Raw genomic sequence first — 26744 nt, forward strand, 5'->3', positions numbered from 1 at the left:
TTTAATTCGTTCGTAAATTCGTATTCTTTTAAATCGTTTTCTAAATAATTATAATAAACTTTGATATATTTTAAACGATATCGTAAAATAATATGTGAAATATTATAATCAAATAAACAAAGTTAATAATAAATTATAATAGTATTATTATATAGCAAATAAAAATCGTTTTTTATTTTATTTTATAAACAATTAATTTATTTTGTTTTTTACATTCATGTTTGCTAAATTAGTTATCAGTTTTTTGTGCTACAAAAAAATCAGGTTACAAGAATTCTTCCTGAATTATTTATTTATTGTTTTTTAGCCAAATAGTAAATATAGAAAATGTAAAAAACGAAATTATATACACTTATATATTATTTTAAATATATATTATAAATAATTAAATGCATATTTAATATTATTAAATACAATATTTTTCATAGTTTGTCATTAACTTTTCTACATCATGTACTAGTTCACGTTGTAGCCTATTATATACATGGAAAATGTAAAGAAAAAAAAGTTGATACAACTCACATGGAGGGCCAAAAGCATCAGTCTTCCACTTAATCGCATTAAAATCCCAATACCTTCCTGTCTTCATATCAGCATTCATACATTATAAAAATGTAGACGTTTAAATGCATTTGTTCAATGGTCTGACCTCTATAATCCTGCCAGCGCTGACCACGTGATGGCGCTAAACTTTCTTTCTGTGAATAATTTACTAATATGTAATAATACAGATGAAAATATAAAAAGTTAAATATTCTAAAATTATAAAATATTTCTGGAAAAAAACGCTAAAAAGTGAAGATAAAAAATATGTCATAAAAATGCTGTGCAAAAATACTACTAGCATTGTTTTTCAACCGTACACCACTGGAAGGCGCTATTTAACGATTTTCCAAAATACTGCACATTAATTACATATATTGAAAAGCATTTGCGTTTTATAAAGATGTATTTTATTTTTCAGACAGGACTATACACATTTGTCAAATATATCTCTATATTAAGCAAAAGTACAACAAAAACACCACATTTTTGCAGCAGTATTAACGATCAGCATGTGAAGTCAAAGATCTGTGTGAGAACCAGCTTAAAACCAAGCATTTATTAGCAATATTAGCAATTTTACTGTGACCTGAGCTAAAGGGACTAACACAGAAGACTGAGACACGTTAAAATCCCTTCTACATAAAACACCAAGCACTCTAATTAGAAAAGCAAAGCAATCAAACAATTATATTTAACGTGGAATAAAAATAACGAAATACTTTATGCATATATTTGCGCAATCGGCACATATTACAAAACTTTCCTTTTCTTCAACTGGGGAATATTGTGAACTTGACTGAGGGGTTTTGATAACACTTGATTACTTAATAAGTCTCATTCACCCGTGCCATAATAAACCAAAAGATTTACAGTTTCTCAATCTGAATCCAAAAGGCACCAAATGTGACACATTAGAAAAACAAACTAGCATAAAACTACATTTGCAAAATCAAATGCTTTGTGCTTGACCTTAAATCACTTAAAAATAGTAAGTGGGTGATCATTTACTTACCCTGCTTTGTTTTAATCCTGTACTTCATTTATTTCTTACCCCAGTTTTTCAAATAGACTTATTTTCACGCTCGTGAGCAAGAAGAAATCATCTTTTAAATGAGCAAAAATACAAAATAAAGAGTTTTATTCGACATGTGTCACGTTTTTAAAAATATTCTGCTGTTATACAATGGGATATGAAGAAAAACAATGGGAAATCTAATGTATTATTTAATGATAATCTTACCGGTTGTGCTGTTCATGCCATCTGCTGATTTAATATTCGCGCTCTTTTATTGCAGGGCTGAGTCTGATTGGTTGTCAGTTTAAATCGCTCGAGATGGTCTCCAGTCTTTATCGTCGGTTTGATTGTGAACTGTGCTAACTATCATGGTGTAATGGGCTTAAAGCTAATATTTTATAATTATTTTATATGGTGTGATGGGTTTTAAGCACATATTGTATAAATACAAAGCAAAAATGTATAATGTGGACGAATTCAACACATTCTAATGGGATTTAAGTCAAGTCTAACCACAAATGTAAGCATGATATAAAATAAACACCATTGTGGCATTTTTGTTTTATTATTTTGGCAAATATGATTGTAAAAAAAATATTTATTGTACTCTCTCATTCACTGGTTTAAGTTTACCCAACTATGACGACTTCTGCTGTGGAGAAACCCGGATATGTGAAAAGGGTCTATTATTTAACGAAAATGTCGAGCTTAACCGTTATTTGGTTTTGCCATCTGCCGATTTAAATATTCGCGCTCTTTTATGGCAGGGCTGATTCTGATTGGTTGTCAGTTTAAATCTTTCGCGTGATTCTAACGGTCTCCATTCTTTTTCGTCGTTTTACTTGTGAATTTGCTAACGTATGTAAAACTATCATGGTGTGATGGGCTTTAAGCAAATATTTTATTAATATTTAAAATTGAGTGATAGCTTTAAGCAAACTTTTTATAAATGCAAAGCAAAAGTGAATGAGGTGGACGAATTCAACACATTCTGATGGGATTTAAGTCAAGTTAAACCACAAAGGTAAGCATGATATAATAATTAGACACACAAAACTATGTACAATGCACACAAAACATGTTTTACTGCATTTACTAATGTCCTGACAGTATGGGAGTGCATCTTAATGGTGATAATAAAAGAAAAGCTTGCTGGATTTACAAAACCATTTGGCTTGACTTGTGTCACAGGCAGTTCAATGATTTCTATATCAGTACCTCCAATGTTTACCTGAGACCTCATCAGGGATCACAGTACAGTATATTAGGTGAGGACCAAACATCAATAATATGATCATAAGCATGAGATTGGTCGACATGGTTCAGACGTTTCCAACATCTTGCTTTATAGCAAAACGATCACTAAAGAACATTAACGATTCAAAGTAATTCATCCGTTTGTTCCATTTGAGGTCGAAATGTGCAAGTCCTCACGCTTGTAGGAATTAAAAAGGAATGTGGAAATTGGGACAAGAATTTCCATGCAAGTGTCGTTCGATGACAAATCTTCCTCCATATTTACATAACATTGCATAAAACTCGTATTTCACAACATTTGATATATATTAATAAAGATACCTTTGCTTTATGTATAAAAAGATCAATTTCAATCAACAATAATATCATAATCTCGGTAGTGCATAATACCTAGATGCGTACAATATTAAAAAGCATTAATGAAAAAAGTCAAAAACATACCGCAGTCTAGCGTCAATTATTTACAGGGTTACAAATCTCCACATTTCCAGTTACCAAATATTGTACAGTTTAAGTGCATCCCTTTGCAGGAAAATGGGCGGAGAATTTGCACAGGCTCATGGATACAGTTTGCATGACTTAGTACTGTTCATTGACAACAACTTGCAGGACGACAGCTTGTTTCTACTTAATATAATAAAAATTCACAATTGTCAATAGTATTCTAACAACTTTGAGTTTAAATTTCACAATTCAAATGATTCTCCTAGATTTTGCAAATTTGCATCTTGCCATTTTCACAAATTTCACCTTTCTTCGCATTTATGTTGTAATTTCAATGTTAGAACTGTGAAATATAAACTCAGAACTATGAAAAACAGTCAGAACTAACAGCCTGACCTCACGAGGAAACATAACTATTTTATATTTTGTTAGTTTAGTGGCTAATTCGTACAGATTTCTACTGGCTCAGTTTTTCGAAAATGTCTGATTTTAAAAAGGAGGCGTGGCACACAACTCCACCCCTAAACCCAACAATCATTGGGGGACGAGAAAATCGTACTAAATTGTACGAATGAGATTGTACGAATTCATATGAATAACTCAATCAAAAAGTTACGAATTGCTGCGAGATTGTGTTGGAATTGCTGAAAATCCTGCAACATAGCAATGATAATATTGTATTGTAAGATCAAAATTAATTATAATTTTTATTACATTTATTCTGTACCAGACAAAATCTTATATAGAAAGTCGCTCACTTAAGAAATTTCCCAAAATTTTGGTTGCTGTCGACAAACCGAATGAGTTCAAAATCTTAGTAGGCACAAATAGAAACTCAATTACCTCCTGCAGTTCGATCAATGTATGAAAGCATTTTAAAACGAATCTCCTCAAAACATTGCTTTACTAGTTCGCAATCCAAGATGGCTCTATATTAGTTTATACACACATTTCTTGCAATAAAATTAGCATTCTGAAGTAAAAAGAGACAATTATAGCTAGATCAATGCTTACAGACTAGTAAAGCTAGTGATAGAAAACTAAACATTCACAAAAAAAAAAATCCTACAAATGTTGCGTTTCCGCGAATCCAATTTGTAACCTGAAATTTAAACGCACACGGCTCTTATCGTATTAATAAGCGATTTTTGCAATATTAAACACAATGTGTAGCCAAATTAGCGGATGCTCAGCTAAATTTTGCAAGCAAAATTCATTTCGAGGAGTTATTTCGATGAAATTTGATTGAGAAAATTTCCCAGAGCACATATATTTGGGCGAATTTGTCAAACTGACCAACAGCCATGGACTATTTTTGGGTAAAAGTAGAAAATAGCGATTGATTGCTGCTAAAGCATTCGTGGAATACATTCCAGGGCGGAAGAATAGAAACAAAAAACATTCTCGATAACGTCCGATCTCGTATTTTAATGTCCAATTTTTGCAATGCGATGCGCAGAGAAATGCACAAAAGCAGCAATCAAACATGTCTATCAACTCAAAACAATCAGCACAAAACAAAGTGAACAACGAATTTCAATGGAAATCACGAATTCCCATTAACTAAAAAACGGTTTGACATATTTCCACTATTAGCATGTCGTTCTGGTTTATTTAGTAAAATTAAAATAGTTTATAATGAGACGCATTCTTTTCTCCAAAGACAAGGCACTGCGGTTTGGGGAGAAAACAACGGAGCGATGTACTGCTGGAGGGATGATCTTTAAGAAAATACTTTAAGAACAGACAAACTTTAGTCAATAAATCAAATCTGTGTTAGTAAGATCTTTACATTTATCATCATAATCTGAAATATGCATCCAAATCTAGGATGGCACGGTGGCTCAGTGGTTAGCACTGTCGCCTCACAGCAAGAAGATCGCTGGTTCAAGTCCCGGCTGGGCCAGTTGGCATTTCTATGTGGAGTTTGCATGTTCTCCCCGTGTTGGCGTGGGTTTCCTCCGGGTGCTCCGGTTTCCCCCAAAGTCCAAACACATGCGCTATAGGGGGATTGATGAACTGAATTGGCCGTAGTATATGAGTGTGTGTGTGAATGTGAGAGTGTATGGGTGTTTCCCAGTACTGGGTTAGGGCTGGAAGGGCATCCACTGTGTAAAACACATGCTGGAATAGTTGGCGCACCTAACAAATAAGCCAAAGGAAAATGATTGAATGCATGAATCCAAATCTCAGATATATAACTGCATTTAACTGGCGGCCAAGTTTCAACCAAACGCAAGTTCGCTTGAATATGGCTATCGATTTTTCAGTCAGTGCTGCAAACACACACTGCTGAATCTGCATGAAATATAGACGCTATAACGAGCTTTGTTTCTCTCCTTTTAACGCTTTCAACATTAGATATCAATAAAACAGCACAACTTGTGCTCTGAGCTCAAGGCATCGGTCATGAGGTATCTTGACTATTTAGAGGTATCTATATTTGGGCTTAAAAAAGGTCAAAATTAACCAAATATTGCGTTCTAGCCATGCATGAACTGATAAAGCAATACATAAATCATGATTTCATGAAAACCTAGAGGGTTGAGCTGGAAAAGAAACGTCAAGTACAAACTAAAACCTTGCAAAATCGAGCAGAGTTTGAGATCAGTTCTGCATTCTGTCATCGTTTCGTTGGCGCAGTTATTGATTAAATAACATTAAACCTCCTGACGTTAATGATGTAGCATTACAAAAACAATCGGTTTCACTAGTTCACGGTTGGTGGAAGTCACTTCGGTGTTTTCACTGAAAACTGTACACTATGTCAGTATTTTAAAAAAGGATATTGCCATTAGAATAAGTTGGATTTTAGGATGCCTGTTCACAGTTTCTGGCTCGAGATACCAGTATGCATTAATAAAATCTCCCCCAAAAAAACAAAAAAAAAAATGACATACAGTTGAAGTCAGAATTATTAGCCCTTCTGAATTATTAGCCCCCCAAGGGGAATTTCTAAACATAATAATTGTACTAACTCATTTCTAATAACTGATTTATTTTATCTTCGCCATAAGGACAGCACATAATATTAGACTAGATATTCTTCAAGACTCTAGTATTCAGCTTAAAGTGACATTTAAAGGCTTAACTAGGTTAATTAGGGTAAAGTTAGGGTAATTATGCAAGCCATTGTATAAAAATAGTTTGTTCTGTAGACCTGGGATTCCCAAACTTTTCAGCCTGCAACCCCCAAAACAACAATGCCAGCATCTCGAGACCCTCACATTCCTCGGAGGTGGTTATTAATATACAAACGTTGCACACATAACAATAGGCCTATATAAACACAAGCATATTGACAACACAACAGTCTAACAACCATAGGCTTTAATTTATAGTCATTTATTAATTTCTTTAATTTAATATTAACCTCACCTAATGAGACGAGACCACTCAGAGATCATCCTCAATGTTCAGTTGTGGCCTGTATTTATTTTTAAAGAGCCCATATTATGGGTTTTTGAAAATGCCCTTCCATGTAGTGTGTAACACAGCTCTAAGTGAAGTGAAATATCCAGCTAAGGCTTAAATCTGTAAGTGTACAGTGTTTAAAACTATTGATTCATCTATAAAAGAGTCGACTCATAGTGCTTCAAACGAGTCGCCTTGATAACGAGTCATTAGGTGTTTCGCGATGACGCAGCCACGAAACACAAGCCTCGCCAGTAGTTACGCGCGCAAACCAGGGAGATTTGAAACCTGCGGCCCCGCCCACTAACACAGAAAAAACACTAGACACACACACACAGACGATGCCGGTCCAATGAAGTCACGCTGTGCTCAGATGGATAATATTGACAGTCTCTACCCAAAGATGAGTTGTTAACCTGGTACAGTACACGCGGTTACTCTTTATATTCTCTTATCACATGTAAGCCACGTTAAAAACGCGACGCGTGCCGCTTTGTTTACGGATTTAACGTTAAAGGCTTTTGTGAGCTCGCGTTCCACTGCCGTTTGTCGTTGCTATGGCGATCGATCATAAGCTAGGAGACAGGACACTCGTGTCACTTTCCCTAGTTCTTCTGAGGAGCGTTGTGTGTATGTGTGTGTGTGTGTGAGAGAGAGAGAGAGAGAGAGAGAGAGAGAGAGAGAGAGAGAGAGAGACTCGCGTCGCTTTCCCTAGTTCTTCTGAGGAGCGTTGTGTGTGTGTGTGAGAGAGAGAGAGAGACTCGCGTCGCTTTCCCTAGTTTTTCTGAGGAGCGTTGTGTGTGTGTGTGTGTGTGTGTGTGTGTGTGTGTGTGAGAGAGAGAGAGAGAGAGAGAGAGAGAGAGAGAGAGAGACTCGCGTCGATCTCCCCAGTTCTTCTGAGGAGGGTTGTGTGTGTGTGTGTGAAAAAAGCCTTACACTATGAAGCGCGTGTGCACTGTGACTACTTTTATATAGTTGATTACCAGCTGGGCATTTCACTCTGTCTCGTGCTGAAGGCTGTCACTGTCGACCAATCGCAGCAGGCTGTCATCGGTCCAATCAGCGCAGATTAGCTTCGCGCTGAGGAGGGGGTTGGGAACAAATGAATCGCTGAACGATTCATATGGGAGTCGTTGGGATAATTAGGTAAAAATAAATGCAGATTATAAGACCATCAAAGTGTTTTATGACCTTGCATGCATATTAGACTGTTGTTGGAGACCCTTACAACCTAAATATGACCCTATTTCATGTATAATATGGGCTCTTTAATGTATTTGTTTGCCATAAAGGTGTCAGAAAGTTTAACCTGGTTCTATAAAATCAATCTGCTGCAGTTGACGCTATTGCTGTGTTGTTAATCTAAGGCAGGGGTGTCCAAACTCTGTCGTGGAGGGTCGGTTTCCTGCATATTTTAGTTCCAACCTCGATTAAACACACCTGAACCAGCTAATCAAGCTGTTTTCAGGTATACTACAAACTTCAGGCAGGTGTGTTGAAGGAAGTTGGAGCTAAACTATGCAGGACACCGGCCCTCCAGGACTGAGTTTGGACACACCTGACCTAAGGTAAACACAGTCCTATGGGGAATAAAATTGAAAGGTTTCGTTGTTGCTTTTTTATGTCACTATTAATTACTATTTTATGGTTATGGATAAAATATGGTCATTTGAATAGTTAAATAAAATTTATTTGACTTTTGGAAATCACCAAGCGACCCGCTTTCATTGTCCCACAAACCCCACTTTGGGAATCACTGTTGTAGACAATTGAAAAAAGGGTGCTAATAATTTTGACCCTAAAATGTTTTTTCAAAAATTAAAAATTGCTTTCATTCTAGCCTAAATAAAACAAATAAGACTTTCTCCAGAAGAAAAAATATAGGAAATACTGTGAAAATTTCCTGAATCTGTTCAACATCATTTGTGAAATATTTGAGGGCTAATAATTTTGACTTTGACTGTACGTCCATTTGAATTGTCTTGACTTTCTCTCTCCAAAAAAAGTCAACAACTCCAGAAAATCTGCTTTCTGCACATGTGGTTATTAACCCCAGCAAACAGTGGTTTATATGATGCTCCTTATAAAAGATGGCAGGCCCCTGAGAGAGCTGGGTTTTTCCAGAAATGTGGGTCTTCAGTACATGTCTCTGTAGATCTCCTGCAGCAGCGGATGCAGCGACGTGTCCTCCGTTTTCTTGATCTCCTGTATTAGTTGTGCATGTTCGGTCACCAGCTGACGCAGATCCACCAGCTTCTGCAGGAGTTTGGGGAACAGAAATCCGTGGTCCGGGTGGTTGCTCTTTAGGTGCAGATGAAGCACGTTAACAATGCTCTCCTGCATTCGCTCGATATGCGGGACGTTCACCAGACCGGGACGATCTGAAGAGAAAAAGGAGAGGAAAAGACATAAATCAATCAATTAACCTTTATATACACTCACCGGCCACTTTAATAGGTACACCTGTCCAACTGCTCGTAACGCAAATTTCTAATCAGCCAATCACATGGCAGCAACTCACTGCATTTAGGCATGTAGACATGGTCAAGATGATCTGCTGCAGCTCAAAGCGAGCATCAGAATGGGGAGGAAAGGTGATTTAAGTGACTTTGAACGTGGCATGGCTGGTCTGAGTATTTCAGAAACTGCTGATCTACTGGGATTTTCACGCACAACCATCTCTAGGGTTTAAAAAAAATACATATGCGCCATGTCATAAAGCCTGAATCATCTCAGACTGGTTTCTTGAACATGACAATGAGTTCACTGTACTCAAATGGCCTCCACAGTCACCAGACCTCAATCCAATAGAGCACCTTTGGGATGTGGTGGAACGGGACAAAACTGCAGCAACTGTGTGATGTTATCTTGTCAATATGGACCAGAATCTCTGAGGAATATTTCCAGTAGCTTGTTGAACCTATGCCACGAAGGATTAAGGCAGTTCTGAAGGCAAAAGGTGGTCCAACCTGGTATGAGTAAGGCGTACCTAATAAAGTGGCCAGTGAGTGTATAAATAATGAATTTAAAAGAGCCAGCATACCTCCACAGCAGATGATGGCAGCGACAAACAGTGCGAGGTCACTATCGTCCAGCTCAAGGGAGTTGAACTTCATGGCGAACTGAAACTTGGGCTCCATCATGTCACTGAAGGGCCGCCGTAAACTCTTCAGAAACTCTCTGGTGATGAAGCCGCTGCCGTACGCCACCAGAAGACCGTCTTTATTCATGCAGGAGGCCAGCATGGCGAACAGAGCCTCGTGGACACCGTACTTCAGTAACGTTACCTGCCAGAACACACACACAAACAGGTGGTGGGGGGGTGGGGTGGAGAGATTAAGGTCCCATAATGCAATTCAAAAGCGTAAACAAGTAAAGTGTATAGTCACTGATTCAAACAAAGAATCAAATCGACTCAAGAGCTTGTGAATCAGAATCAAATCGAGACTTCTGAGTCGATACCCAATGCAACTAACCTGATCGTTTAAGTCGAGGTTTGAGAATCCGGGCACAGATTTGGCGAATTCGGTCAGTTCGGTGACGGTCTCGACTGAAGTGCACTGGCAGCAGTGGAATATCCGCACCTCAGGGTCTTTATTCAGCAGACCTCCACAAGAGCCCATCATCTTGGCCACAAACGTCTGTTCTGCCAGCTGAAGAGTCTCCATGTCATGGATCACGAAGGGCTGCAAAACAATGGACATGATCAAATTAAGAATAAACTACTGCACGGTGATCCATACAGACTCCTCCAGTTTGACAATAATAATCAGACAGACACTGAGGATAAAATATTCAATACAATGTTTAGAATAGATAATAAAATAATGCACATGATGATAAAAAAATGAACGTAAGGGTTTTCATATTATTGCTACAACTTTATATTATGTTATATTTATTCATTATAAGTGTTATAGCTATTACTATATCTATTATAATGTTTTATATCTAATCTAATATTACAATATCTAATATCTTATAATTTTACTCCAGTTTTAAAATCACCAGATAGACACTTGGTGGCAAAATATCCAGTAAAATGTATAAAATAAATAATAAACATGATGATGAAAATGACATTTTAAGGATGTTCATATTATAACTATATTTTATATTCTTTATTAATAATACATTTTATTGCTTATACTATAGATATTATATTATTTAGGTTTTTCCTCCAGTTTGACAATCACCAGATAGACACTGGTGATAAAATATTGATTAAAATGTATAACATAAATAATAAAATAACACACATGATGATGAAAATGCAATTTTAGGTTTTTTTTTAATAATTATTGCTTAAATTTTATATTATTTTATAGTCTTTATTAATAAAACATGTTAATACTATATCTATAATAAATATTTTATAGTTTTTACTCCAGTTGTGATAAAATATTCAATAAAACGTATAAAATAAATAATAAAATATTACACATGATGATAAAAATTATTGCTACAATTTTATATTATTTTATATTCTTTATTAATAATAAATGTTACTGCTTTTACTATATCTGTTATAATATTTTATAGTTTTTACTCATATTTTTAACAAAAATAAAATAAATAAATAAATTATTCTCTCCCTAATAATAATAATAAAAGTCGGCACCAATAGCCTAGTGGTAGTGTGTCGACATATAGCACCAAGGTGCTCACGTTCTACCTGAGTTCGATTCCCGGCTCAAGGTCCTTTGCCAATCCTTCCCCTATCTCTGCTCCCCACACTTTACTGTCTGTAAAATCTCCACTGTCCTATCCCAATAAAGGTGAAAACCCCTAAATAAATAATTATAATAATAATAAAAGAAATACAATAGAATTATAATCAAACTTTCATGGCAGGTCTAATAATTTTGCCTTCAGCTGCACAAACACACAAAACAGTAATAATTATAGAAGCATATCTGTAATAAACTAAAACGTTTTCGTTGTTGAAACTACAAGAAAATATAAATTTTCATTAGTCGCCACAGTGGAATGAACCGCCAACTATTCCAGCATATGTTTTACACAACGGATGCCCTTCCAGCCACAACCCAGCACTGAGAAACATCCATACATACTCATTCACTCACTACGGTCAATTTAGTTTATTCAGTTTCCCTATAGCGCATGTGTTTGGACTGTGGGGGAAACCGGAGTACCCGGAGGAAACCCACACCAACACGAGGAGAACATGCAAACTCCACACAGAAATACCAAGTGGCCCAGCCGGGACTCAAACTAGCAACCTTCTTGCTGTGAGGCCACAGTGCTAACCACTGAGCCACCGTGCCACCCAATATTAATATTTTAAGTGTAATTTTATTGTTACATATTCTATCATTCCATCATTTTGTGTGTATTATAGATATTTCTACTATTTTTATACATGGAGATGCATTACAAAATACACGACCTGAAAAGCTCAGTTCCAAATAGGACTAAAACTCAGTTCGGCTCCATCAGAGAGGTCAGATTGACACCCTGTGAGCCTCGACCGTGCCATGAGAGAACAAACACACTATATGAGATGAAAGCCTCTCCTGAAATCCTTCCCAACAGCTGGAGTTTGTCCCACAATCACTGATGCATGAGGAGAAACACAGCCTTACTGACACCCAAACAACCCATCCCATGACCAGCGGATGAACAAAGGCTGAATATACGGTGGGAGCGGTCAGATGCAGGACAGTGACTAAAAAATTAGTCCCGCGCAGACCTCTATACTGCATCACTCTCTCTAGTTTACTTGTGTTTTTCCAATCTCTTCAAATTTGAGCTTAAGTTCTATTGAATCTTGCGAAGCAGATGTGATTGAGGTGAATTCCATGTATTGGGAACAAATGCATTCCACATTCCACTTCAATCTCGCCACATGCCAGGGGCGTCGCTAGACCCAATTTACTGGGGCACGTGCCCCAGTAAATGCATGATTGAGATATGATTTACTTCATATGCAAGTGTATTTATTAAGAGTGGTAATTCCGAAATCAAGACGTTATTCTCTATGTGAAATCAGACCAACGCTGGTGAAAGCAATGCAATCAAAAAGCAAATTATGCATCTCCGCATGTGCGCAAAGAACCTGTGCGCCTCTGGCACGTGCGCTCTTCTCCCGGTGCGAGTCCCGGTAGTTAACATGCACGCCAAAAATAGGCTACTTGCTGCTCATCCGTTGTAAAACCAGCGTAACAGCCTTTTTTGTTTAGCTAGTCGACAAAACTAAAGTTTAAACAATATGATGGTGATCTTACTAAGCATGCTTCCTGATTTGTATGAAGCAAAAAGGAGGGATGACGAGTCAGGGAGGTAAAGACTTAACAAACCTAATTTTCTGCCATGTGTCAGGTCTAAGACGACAGATCAAATTTAATAAAACATTTTATTATTTCATTTATTATTTTATTTGTATTTTATTGAATTGTCTATAAAATTTCATTCATTCATTTTCTTTTCGGCTTAGTCCCTTTATTAATCTGGGGTCGCCACAGCGGAGTGAACCACCAACTCATCCAGCATTTGTTTTACGCAGCGGATGCCCTTCCAGCTGCAACCCATCACTGGGAAACACATACACACTTAATCACACACATCACTGGTTAACACATACACACTTAATCACACACACATACACTACGCCTACCCAATTAACCTGTACCGCATGTCTTTGGATTGTGGGGGAAACCGGAGCACACGGAGGAAACCCACGCGAACACAGGGAGAACATGCAAACTCCACACAGAAACGCCAACTGACCCAGCCGAGGCTCGAACCAGCGACCTTCTTGCTGTGAGGCAACAGCACTACCTACTGCTCCACCGCATCGCCCCATATTTCATTCAAATGAAATTAATATTTATGCAAAAGATTTGTTAAATGATCTTAGTATATCACACCAGTTGTGTCTTAACATTGTTTTCCAGTTACATTTAAGATTATTTAGAATAATAATTGTATAACAATAATATATATATATATAATATTTTTTTGAGGGGGGTGGGGGGAAGGGGGTGTGTGCCCCAGTAGAGCTTTATGTCTAGCAACGCCCCTGCCACATACCAATAATTCACTTCTATTTGCACTGACTTCGTATGTAAGTATGTAACACTGCATTTGGTGTGAACCCAGCTTTAGTCATTGCCATGTTGCTGCAAAGGAGTTTCTGACTGGTTCATGAGTTTCAATAGTTGCCAGGTAAGGGTTATGTGCTTGCTAAGATGTTCTGGGATTATTGCTAAACTCTTGTGTTTTGGTGGGGTTAATTTGCTGATTGGTTGAAAAGTTATTCTGGTGTTGTTGTTAAGGCATTGCTAGGGGGGTTATGAATAGTGTGCTAGATCATTGATTCAGTGATGTCTTTGGGGGGATGAGGGGGGAGGGAGCATTGTTTTGTAGTTGGCTCAAAGTGGCTCTGGTGTGTTTGTAGGGTGTTACTAATTGGTTCTGAATGATTGACAGTAGGGACATGGCTGATGGGGGGAAAGGAGGAAGAGTGTGCATTGAACCAGAGGCTTGGAAGGGTCCCAGTGAGAATTAAAGGTCAGGGATCCCAAAACACCATTTCTACCTAGAGCAGGGGTGTCCAAACTCTGTCCTGGAGGGCCGGTGTCCTGCAAAGTTTAGTTCCAACCTCAATTAGACATACTAGAAACTTCCTGGCAGGTGTGTTGAAGGAAGTAGGAACTAAACTATGCAGGACACTGGCCCTCCAGGACAGAGCTTGACCTAGAGGAACTCACTGGAATGCAATTTCCAGGAGCACACTTTTAACTGAGGGGTCCCAGAGCAGAAACCTGTGCAAAAGGCCTAAAAATCACTAGTAATGCCACAGGCTACAAGGTATTAGGTTGTCTCCAGGGAATTGCTAAAGTGTTTTGGGGGTTGCTAGGGTGTGCTAGCAGTTGTTAGATGCTTACTATTTAATGCCAAGGATTACTTAATAGACAGAAGCATCTTACTGGCGTGCTTGTCTTTCCCGTCAGGATGGTTCGTGCTTTGGATTTGTTCATGTTGAAGTTCTTCACGTAGGCCTCATAGATCTGCTTGGCCAGGGTTTTCTGATCATCCTCGACCTCTCGTTCTCCCGTCAGGATCTCTGCCTTCAACCTCAGCTTCTCAGACTGCGGCATTCGCCCAAAGCGGATGGCTGTTTGACGGGCGGAAATAAAAACCGTAACTTTTAGACGATCTCCAGACAAACATCATCCCATGCAAGACAAAGCTGATTTCTGACATGCCTTACAAGTGTTTGCATTAATATGTGGATATAATCTGACATTAGTTACTTCTTGACAGGATTCCAAGAGTTTGAAGGACATAGAAAGTACTTTGACTGAATGCTGCGTGACTTACTTGGCAATATCATTATTTTTGTTCAATATCCCTATTGTTCTTTTGATGCAAGTGTGGATAACACAAAAGAGGGCTGAAGTTGTGTCTGTAAACCTTCACTCTGCGGATTCTCTTGCAAAACCACCACATGCACTGCTGATCACGGATGATTAATATTTGCTGAAATCCAAGGCCACTATTTACACATTTTGTCAGATCAGGATGTCTGGTGCCTTAGAAACTTACCCAGGGGAATTGGGTAACACAAGTTTCACTCTGGACTGTGTTCAACTGCAGTTTCGTGGTGTCAATAGACAGGCGGTGTAGATGTGCTTTTTTAGACATTACAGAAAATAACATTTACCCATGCAAGACTTCATTTTATGAAGTGTTACTACACAGTTGCTAAGGTACTATGGTTTCAACACAATGTTATGGCATGACTCTCAATTTGGGTGTGAGAGGTCCTAGGTTCAAATCCCAGATGAGCTTTTTTTACTGTCTCTATTGTCCAGAGCATGTAGTGCACTCAAATGTGGACATCTTTAGAAGTCAAAATGCAATCCTAATTTTATCCTGTATTTTTTTTTTAGAGGTATGATTCTTACATTCGATGCGAGAGGCCCTTATTTGCTTTTTGTTACTGTCTATGTTGTCAAGCGCATATAGTTCACTTAAATGTGGACAACATTAGAAGCTAAAATACAATCCTAATGTTATGTACTTTTCTAGGAATAGGATTCCTACACTGGATACGAGAGGTCCTGGGATTAATTCCCAGATTAAGCATGGGCGGTATAAATTTTGACGGTATGATAACCTTGGATAAAAATATCACAGTATTGTGATTACTACTCTTAAATAAGTTATTTTTTAATGTCTGGGTAAAAAACAAATACTTTTTTTACCCCATTGAACACAATAAACTTTATTTTAGGAAATAAATATAATGTTTTATAATTATTTTTAAAAAAATCAAAATCTGGATTAATTGAACATTTTGACTCGATAACGATTAATGAACGGTTATTTAATGAATTAATTTATTACAGTAAATCTGTTCCTTGCCGTTCATTTAAATTTATAATATTTTGGAACAGTAAACATGTCAGGCTAAATAATTAAAATTAATCATTGTCCTCTGTTATCTTCATAAGTTTCAAAAACACAAATCTTCCACATACCTTAGGAACGGTATTTCAGAAAATTTTAGCAGTTTTAAATCTTTCCAAACCGCGGTATACCTTGAAACCGGTTATCATCCCATGCCTACCCCAGATGGGCCCCATCTGTGTTTTATGCAGTCTATATTTTGAGTATATAGTGCAGACATCTTCAGAAGTCAAAATAAAATCCTAATTTTTTACAGTATGTACTTTTCCTGGGATTTGATTCCTGCATTGGGGGTGAGGGGCCCCGGGTTCAAATCCCGGACGAGCCCCCATTTGTGTTTTTCTCTATTGTCGAGAGCATATAGTGCACCTAGATGCAGACATTTTAATCATCCAAAATGCAATATTAATATAAAACACTTGTTCTAGGGATACGATTCATGCATTTGATGCGTGAAGTCCTTGGTTCAAATCCCGGACGAGCCCCCATTTATGTTTTTTACTGTATCTATTGTCGAGAGCATATAGTGCACCAAGATGCAGACATTTTAATCAGCCAAAATGCAATATTAATATAAAACACTTGTTCTAGGGATACGATTCATGCATTTAATGCGTGAAGTCATTGGTTCAAATCCCGGACGAGCCCCCATTTGTGTTTTTTACCATCTGTTTTGTTGGGAGCATATAGCGCTCTCAGATGTGGACATCTTTAGATGCAAAAATGCAATCCTAATATTATACAGTATGCACTTTTCTACGGATATTATTCTTGCAATGGTGCGATTGTTCCTGGATTCAAATCCCGGACGAGCCCCCATGTGTTTTGTTTACTGTCTTTATTGTCAACAGCATATCCTGCACCTAGATGCAGACATTTTCAGAAGTCAAAATACAATCTTAATTTTATCCAGTGTGCACTTTTTAGGGGTATAATTCTTACACTGGATGTGAGAGGCCCTTTGTTCAAATCCTGGATAAGCCCTCATTTGTTTTTTGTTACCGTCTCAATTGTCAATGGCATATATTACACCTAGATGCAGACATTTTTATCAGCCTAAATGCAATATTAATATAAAACACTTTTTCTAGGGACCTGATTTATGCATTTGATGAGTGAAGTCCTTGGTTCAAATTCAAGACGAGCCCTCATTTGTGTTTTTACTGTCTTTGTTGTCAATAGCATATAATGCACTTAGATGCAGACATCTTCAGAGGTCAAAATGCAATAGTAATTTTTTACAGTAAGTACTTTTCCAGGGATTTGATTCCTGCATTGGGTGTGAGGGGTCCTGGGTTCAAATCCCGGACGAGCCCCCATTTGTGTTTTTTACTGTCTCTATTGTCGAGAGCATATAGTGCACCTAGATGCAGACATTTTTATCAGCCAAAATGCAATATTAATATAAAACACTTGTTCTAGGCATACGCTTCATGCATTTGATGCGTGAAGTCCTTGGTTCAAATCCCGGACGAGCCCCCATTTATGTTTTTTACCATCTGTTTTGTTGGGAGCATATAGCGCTCTCAGATGTGGACATCTTTAGATGCAAAAATGTAATCCTGATATTATACAGTATGCACTTTTCTACGGATATTATTCTTGCAATGGGTGTGATTGTTCCTGGGTTCAAATCCCGGACGAGCCCCCATGTGTTTTGTTTACTGTCTTTGTCAATAGCATATCCTGCACCTAGATGCAGACATTTTCAGAAGTCAAAATACAATCTTAATTTTATCCAGTATGCACTTTTTAGGGGTATAATTCTTACACTGGATGTGAGAGGCCCTTTGTTCAAATCCTGGATAAGCCCTCATTTGTTTTTTGTTACCGTCTCAATTATCAATAGCATATAGTGCACCTAGATGCACACATTTTTATCAGCCAAAATGCAATATTAATATAAAACACTTTTTTCTAGGGATATGATTCATGCATTTGATGCGTAAATCCTCGGTTCAAATCCCGGACGAGCCCCCATTTTTGTTTTACTGACTCTGCAGTAAGTAGGTGCAAACATCTTTAGATGCTGAAATGCAATCCTAACGCAGACGCCACAATCCCTATCAGCTAATAAGCTTACAGTCCTGGCCTGTAAACCTCCAGTGCATGCATGCTAAAACTAATCTCTTTGTAACACCAATGTTTAATTGCAGTTAAGATCACACTAATTAGATGATGTCCGTTTTAAATTAAGCCAATAATACAGAAAACTGTCAGAATTACATACCATTTGGTAAACTGTTGAACATGATGAAAGGAGTGGCAAGGAGCTGGTTTTAACTTTCAGTGGGATGAGCAAGTGTGAAACAGATGCCTATGCTGAGCATCCAATTGCATTGATGTATATATATCAGCTTGCGACGTATGCCATGCTCAAAGATAAACTGCTGAACGAACAAAAGTGGAACATCCAATCTCTGTTTCTTTAAGAACACGAGTCTCTCTCCCAAACACAAATTACTCTGATTATTTCCATCAAAAGGACCATAAAGCAGCTAATTTTAGCAGCTAACCTACATCTCTGTGAGTAATGGGGTTAGTGTGGTCACGTCTCGCAGTATGTTTTCAAGTGTCGCTGGTTCAGATTACGGACTTCGAGCACAGCGCGATTTCAGCACATGCCTTCTTCAGTCAAAAAAACCTATGCAAGACGAGCAGTTCAGCCAGCTGGATGTGTTACTCGGCCTTGTAAAAAATGCCCTTTGGCCCCAGGCTGGAAACCTTGGAGGGAAACTGAAGGAAATCAATGCACTGATACTGCAAAGACAACCAGACACTCAAATCGTTTAGCCAGATTATCCAGAAAGTTCAAGTTCATGTGATTATGCAAAAATTCACAAGAGGGCAAATAATTCTGACTTCAGCTTTATATTCAGTTCAAGCAAAGTCTTGACTGTAGTTTTCATGATCATTTGAGTCTTCATAATGAATCACTCGCTGCTTTGAATAAACGTATCTACTAAATGAATACATGTAAATGTTAATGTAAATTAAAATGTAAATATCATGGGTTCAAATCCCATCGCATGCCAATGTGAACATGTCTACCTTTAATGCAATGGAAGTTGCTTTGGATATGCGTGTTTGCTAAATGCATAAATAAAACAAAAAACTTAATTTAAAGTCACAGATTTTTACATTTAATTAAAGCAAATGCTGAGAATGTGTTGTCAAAACACAATAGTGTTGTAGCAGTTCATACTACTAATGTAATTCAATTTGCCTAAAGCTATAGAAGAAAAATTACAATAAATAATATCCTGTTTATATATGCAATTAGGCTGAAATTGTCTTGCATTTTATCTCAAAATGTTTTAAAAATGTGAAAAATTAGCAATAAATACTTAATTTATGAACTTATTTATAAATTGTGTTCTAAATATTTTACTATTATTAAAATACATAATATTATTCTTGTTTCAGCATGGGCCGGTATAAGATTCTGACGGCAGGGGCATCGCTAGACCCAATTCACTGGGGCACGTGCCCCAGTAAAAATCTCCAGTGTTCCAGTAAATGCATAGAGATATGATTTACTTCACATGCAGGTGTATTTATTAAGAGTGGTAATTCTGAAATAAAGACGGTTATTCTCTATGTGCAACCGAACCAACGCTGGTGAAAGCAATGTGTTTAATCAAAAAGCAAACTGACGCATCTCCGCATGTGCGCAAAGAACCCGCGCGCCTCTGGCACGCGCTGCTCTTCTGCCGGTGCGAGTCCCAGTAGTTAACATGCGTGCTAAAAAAGCAGGCTACCTGCTTGTTTTGCGCCGCTCATGCGTTGTAAAACCAGCGTAACAGCCTTTTTTGTTTTGCAAAACAACAAAACTAAAGTTTAAACAATATGACGGTGATCTTACTAATCACGCCTCCTGATAGATTTTTTTGTATGAAGCAAAAAGGAGGGATGACGAGTCAGGGAGGTAAGACTGAATAAACCTAATTAGCTGCCATGTGTCAAGTCTACATCAGATAATTCTATAACACATCTTTTTTTGTATTTTATTGAATTGTCTATAGTATTTCATTCAAATTAAATTAATATTTATGCAAAAGATTTCTTAAATGATCTTAGCGTATCACTCCAATTGTCTTAACATTGTTTTCCAGTTACATTTAAGATTATTTAGAAGAATAATTGTATAATAATAAGAATACTTTTATTTATAATACTTTTAATTATAGTTTATAATTTAGGGGGGGGGTACGTGCCCCAGTAGAGCTTTATGTCTAGCAACGCCCCTGTCTGACGATATGATAACCTTGGATAAAAATATCACGGTTTCACGGTATCACTGTATCGTGATTACTTCTCCATTATATATTCTTTTTAAATGTCTGGGTAAAAACAAAACCTTTTTTCCCCTTTGAACACAATATATTTTATCTTTTGAAACATTTGTAATATTTAGGAGCAGTAAACATGTCAGGCTAAATAATTCAAATGAATCGTTGACTTCTGCTGTCTTCCTTAGTTTAAAAAATACAGATTACTTTACAATTAAAACGGCATCATGCGTAAAAAATCTTACACATACCTTAGGAACGGTATTACAGAAAATTTTGGCGGTTTTAACACCTTGACTTTTCCAAACCGCGGTATACCTTGAAAACGGTTATCGTCCCATGCCTATTCTTGTTAACATTTTCCATTGTTTGAGTTATATAAAATGTACACATTAAGAAGCTATATGTAAAAGTTGTCATGCGTTATTTTTAATTTTAATGCTAATATCTAAATAGCTAGTAACAAAGCTTGTCTAACAAAGCTTGTAAAATAACTTGTCTACAAAACATGTAGATTTTTATGTTAACTACTTTTTGTGTGCCTGGAAAATCAAAAGGATGTGATGTTGACTGTAATCTGCTAATGCATTTCCACCTTTTAATCAAATAATCGAAAAAAATCGTCACCTTGAGTATATCAGAGCATAGACTCATGTTTAATCTCTTGTACGTTACGTGTGAATGAATACAAAGATGAGAGATAAGCTGCAGTTCACCAAACAGCCACCGGTGTTGCTAAAAACAAGAACTTGTGAATTATAAGAAATGTTAAGTGCGAAAGTCACCACTTGCTGAACATCTTTTGGATTAATTCATTTTTGTAAACTTAAAAATGTGAAATCGTACATCGGTTAACGTTATCCCAACGATTGGTCAACGCCGGCCAGGAAAAGTATAAACTTTTTTGGTTTCCATATGAGAAACATCTATGATCAGGATGCGATTATCTGATCAAGCGGTCAGCTTTTTTGGTGATGTTAGTTTGTGTAATACAAAGTTCGGTGAATTAAATGTATGTATTAATTTAAATAATTGATAAATAAAAACGTATTTAATTTTTCAGTGTTTTGTGCGATATTTAATCTGTTCCGACCTACAGTATCTTTGATTAGCTATTTGTTGGTCAAACTATACAAACAATGCAGCTGATTTGACTTTACTTTTAGGATATATGTAGAAAGAAACACGTCTTGTGAACAACTGCGGTGTCAATCGGTGGTCTAGATCTGCCACTTTCAGAGTGTTGATTGATTTTTTTTCCCTCGTATAGACTAATTGGCACGATTATGCATTTACAATGGTATGAAACGTTATGGGGTGGTCAAATGAATATTTATATTATTTATTATTAACATTATTATTTGAAATGCAGATCAGAGCAAACTATTTCTCACTATCGAAGGGCTGACCCCCACATCCATCTTGTTTTGACGTTCTTCAGGGTGGATCAATCCACCCCAAAGCCCCCTGTAGCTATAACCCCCTGACTATGATCTCGTTTGAACTTTTTTCTGTGATTGCTTTGCGCTGTAAATCAACACTCACCATTGTGGGACATGCCCACAGACAGGCACTTCTGAAATCGACAGTATTGGCACTTGTTTCGGTTCTTCTTTTGGATCTTACAGCGGCGTTCACACTTATCGTACTCCAGTTTGAGCCGAATGGTCCTACGGAAGAAACCCTAAAAATGTGAAAAACAGAAGTGTTACTACACAGTGGCTAAGGTGCTATGGTTTCAACACAATATTCTGGCCTTCCCTAGCGGCATAACTCTCAATTTGGGTGTAAAAGATCCTGGGTTCAAATCCCGGACGAGCCCCCATTTCTACTTTTTACTGTCTCCATTGCTGAGAGCATATAGTGCATTTAGATGTGGACATCTTTAGAAGCTGAACTACAATCCTAATATCATGCACTTTCTTTAAGGATAGGATTCCTGCACTGAATGCAATAGGTCCTGGGTTCGAATCCCAGATGGGACCTGATTTATATTTTTACTGTTTGTATTGTCAATTATTAGATAGTGCACGTAGATGCAGACATCTTTAGAAAATGCAATCCTAATATGATCCAGTATGCACTTTCTAGGGATATAATTCCTGCATTAAGTGCGAGAGGTTAAATCCCGGACGAGCCCCCATTAGTGTTATTAACATTCTCTATCAAAATTCAGTTTGAGGTCACTGTTAAAAACACAAACCAACACGGATCAGCAAAAGGTCAATGCTTTCTTTAAATATCTGTACTGTTCTGTACTGTACTGCTCTATTCGAAGCTCACTATTAAAAGAGCCAGAAATTTATGTACACAATCTAAACCAGGCGCTGCTGGAAATAGCCTTGGCAGCATATTGGCAGGTTGTGTTTGTCCTCATTCGTCCTCGGGTTCGTCTGAGTTTTAAAACGCTGCTTCTCACTTCCAGAGGAGGTGACAGAGAGACAAAATAGGAACGAGGTTTAGTCGAAACCATCCTTAGCTTTAAGCATATTCAGCATCTTCGTTCATTCATTTTCCTTCGATTAGACCCTTATTTATAAGGGGTTGCCACAGAGAAATGAACCGCCAACTATTCCAGCATATGTTTTACACAACTGATGCCCTTCCAGCTGCAACCCATTACTGGGAAACCATACACTTTGGCATTTACACACACTACGGTCAATTTAGATCATCCAATTCACCTATAGCGCATGTCTTTGGACTGTGGGGGAAACCGGAGCACCCGGAGGTTGCAACCAACATGCAAACGCCACACAGAAATGCCAACTGGCCCAGCAGGGACTCGAACCAGCGACCTTCTCGCTGTGAGGTGATAGTGCTAACCACTGAGCCACCGTGCCTCCCATATTCAGCATCTTAAAACATCAAATCTTAATTTAAATGAACTAAATACACTAAATTAAATCAAATTAACTGAACTAAATTGATAATAAACCTCCTCCTGAACCCGCATAAGCCCTCAGCTCAGCGTTTTTCTTCTCAATATCAGTATTTCTCAATCTGGCGAAGGATGGAGACGAGACTCAAAGTGCAGTAAAAACGAATGGCTCTTGCTTCACTCATGTTGGGCCATTGAGTCCCCAGAAACACAGCAGCATTTCGAAAGGAGAAAAACGAGGAGCAGAGGGCGATTTCAGGACACAAACGCAAGACCTGCAGCCTTAATGGGAAGATTACAACTGACTGAAGACACAGAAGATTTAGTCTGTTTATTGCCACATCAGCAACTTATGGCTATTTCATGGCAGGCTCCTGTAAATAAAATACACTGTAAAACCTAAAAGTGAAAATCACTACATGAAATAAGTCATTTTAACTTGTAATTAAAAAAAAAAGTTACTTTGACTTAACAAAAAAGATTTATGGTAACTCATGAACTGATTATATTAAGCAGAACTCGAAGTTATGAATTAATTAATTATATTTTTTGTGTTAACCTAACACTAATGCTAGAAGCAAAGCCACACCATTTTGAGAAGCTATTAAGTTGTTTGGACTTAATTCATCCTTTTAACTGAGCTCACACCGACTTGATAACTGAACTTAAAATATTTACTTAAAAATGTTGGCAATATCAACACAAATATGGCTCAAAACTATATGTGAATATGGCTCAAAACGTAAATAGTTTGGCACAATTTTTACGGTTTATTTTGTTCAATGTTTATATTGATGTAAATATTTAGTTATATTTGACTTCAGTATTCTTAATATTTAATATATTTGGCTTCTGGCCATTTATAACATATAAATAAATAAAAATGACAAAAATTGACGTTAAAAACAGTAGATATGATGAATATCTTGTCCAATAGTCTTTCAAATTTCCATTGCAATATGTTTTATGATGAGAGAGGCTTGACACTGACATATTAAAAGAAAAAGAGTAACAAAAATACCCCCCCCCCAAAAAAATCTCTTTAAAATACTTAAAATTTTATTAATTTTCAGAAAACAATATATGTAATCTTAAACCATATTTGCTTAATTATTCACTCATTCTTTTTCCTTTAGCTTAGTCCCTTTATTAATCAGGGGTTGCCACAGCGAAATGAACCACCAACTTATCCAGCATATGTTTCACACAGCAGATGCCCTTCCAGCTGCAACCTAGTACTGGGAAATACCCATACACACATTCACAAACACACTCATACACCAATTTAGCCAATTCATTTCCCCTATAGGCGCATGTGTTTGGACTGTGGGGGAAACCGGAGCACCCGCAGAAACCCACGCCAACATGGGGAGAATATGCAAACTCCACACAGAAATGCACACTGGCCCAGCAGGGACTCGAACCAGCAACTTTCTTGCTGTAAGGTGACAGTGCTAACCACTGAGCCACCCACTTAATTATTAATTAATTTTTAAATAGAAGATAATACTAAAATGCCTAAATACTTAAAAGAAACAGCCAATAATAAATACTGGAGCAGCCAATCTCTGAAGACAACACCGCAGGAAAAGAATCCCTTTAAAATCAATTCATTTTCACAAACTAATATGTGCAATATTAAACAGTTTTAAGCTTAAATGTTTAAAATTATATGCTTAACATTTATTTAATTAGAAAATAAAATGTAATACTAAAACACCTACATACTTAAAAGAAACAGCCAATAATAAATACTAAATAAAATTACAGCTAACCTCCGAAGACAACCCAAAAAACCACACAAGAGTATTTCTGGCCTTTAGATTAATATAGCTATGAGCCAACAAAATGAAACTAAACACGGTAATAAAAACACATGCAGTCTTTTGTGTTGCTCTTTTGAACACTATTATGACTAGCGCATCAGTCCACAGATGTTCCTTCAGACACAAAACATCCTCAATGACCTCAGAAAGACTCGATTTCTGCTCAGAGCCAATAAAGAGTGTGTGTGTGAGAAGATTTACAAAGATGTTCAGAGTAAAAAGCATCTGTGTGTCACAGATATAAACATTTTAAAGCAAAATATCTTCAGCCAAATCTACTATCTAATCTGTCAATCGACCTGTCAATCATTAAGAGATCCACCAATAGCAAATCACACACATCCAATCAATTGCCTGTGGATGAAACCAAGCCACGCCTCCAAAATTAGTTCTTAATCCAGAAGCCATTCACTCAGATTTGCATATTTATCTATGTATTCATATGTTTGCACTTTTTTACACAGTGGGTAGCACGATCTCCTCACAGCAAGAAGGTCGCTGGTTTGAGCCCCGGCTGGCTCAGTTGGCATTTCTGTGTGGAGTTTGCATGTTCTCCCCATGTTGGTGTGGGTTTCCTCCGGGTGCTCCGGTTTCCCCCACAGTCCAAACACATGCGCTATAGGGGAATTGAATAAGCTAAATAGGCCGTAGTTTATAAGTTTATAAGTTTATAAGTGTGAATAAAAGAGTGCATGGGTGTTTCCCAGTGTTGGGTTGCAGCTGGAAGGGCATCTGCTGCGTAAAAAAATGTGCTAGATAAGTTGGCGGTTCATTCCACTGTGGCGACTCCTGATTAATAAAGGGACTAAGCTGAAAAGAAAATGAATGTACTATGGCTCAGTGGTTAGTACTGTCACCTCACAGCAAGAAGGTTGCTGGTTCGAGTCCTGTCTGGGTCAGCTGGCATTACTGTGTGGAGTTTGCATGTTCCTCTTGCTCCCACACAGTCCAAAGACATTCGCTATAGGGGAATTGATTAATTAAATTGGCCGTAGTGTATGAGTGTGTGTGAATGAGCGTGTATGGGTGTTTCCCAGTACTGGGTTGCAGGTGGAAGGACACCTGCTGTTTAAAACATTGACTGGACCAGTTGGCGGTTCATTCCGCTGTGGCGACCTCTGAAATAGAGACTAAGCCGGTAGGAAAATAAATTAATGAATTTATATATAATTATTAGTACAAATAGTATTGGTATTTTAGTATTATGTGCTGTATTTAATAATTATATTCAATATTTGATGCTAATTTTATGCTAATTCATGCACTGATTTATTTAAAATAATTTTATAATAATTAATACAAATTATTACATGATATTATTATAAACAATACTAGTTTATGCTTAATTATTCTTATGATCCAGCAGCAATTCACTCCCAGATCACCCGTCGTACTCTGTGATTCAGCTGTAGCCATCAGGACGTTGTTTCAAAGTTCCTATTTGCAGGACAAATAGAGTCAGCAATTCTTGGGAGATGCACCTTCAATATGATGTATTAGATGTTGTGGGGTAATATTTTATTAATGTGTACATGGAACTTCCCCTGTGTTACGGCACCTTGCTACAATTTTAGTTTCCCTAAACGGGATAATAAAGTTGAGTCTGAGGTTTAAGTCATAATTAGGTATAA

General features: G+C 37.3%; 1 protein-coding gene across 1 annotated transcript in view; it reads right to left on the reverse strand.

Moving 5' to 3' along the window:
• Positions 1-2622: 2622 nt before the first annotated feature.
• Positions 2623-26744, reverse strand: part of pparab (peroxisome proliferator-activated receptor alpha b) — a 59721-nt gene continuing 35599 nt past the window's right edge. The window contains exons 4-8 of the mRNA XM_056451616.1: positions 21952-22090; positions 14629-14816; positions 10153-10362; positions 9720-9963; positions 2623-9057 (exon numbers count right to left, since the gene is read on the reverse strand). Of these exons, the coding sequence (XP_056307591.1) occupies positions 8813-9057; positions 9720-9963; positions 10153-10362; positions 14629-14816; positions 21952-22090 (1026 nt within the window). The 3' untranslated portion in view covers positions 2623-8812. The remainder of the gene's footprint in view (positions 9058-9719; positions 9964-10152; positions 10363-14628; positions 14817-21951; positions 22091-26744) is intronic.

The sequence above is a fragment of the Danio aesculapii genome, chromosome 25 (genome assembly GCF_903798145.1).
Source record: "Danio aesculapii chromosome 25, fDanAes4.1, whole genome shotgun sequence".
In the NCBI taxonomy this organism is placed as follows: Eukaryota; Metazoa; Chordata; class Actinopteri; order Cypriniformes; family Danionidae; genus Danio; species Danio aesculapii.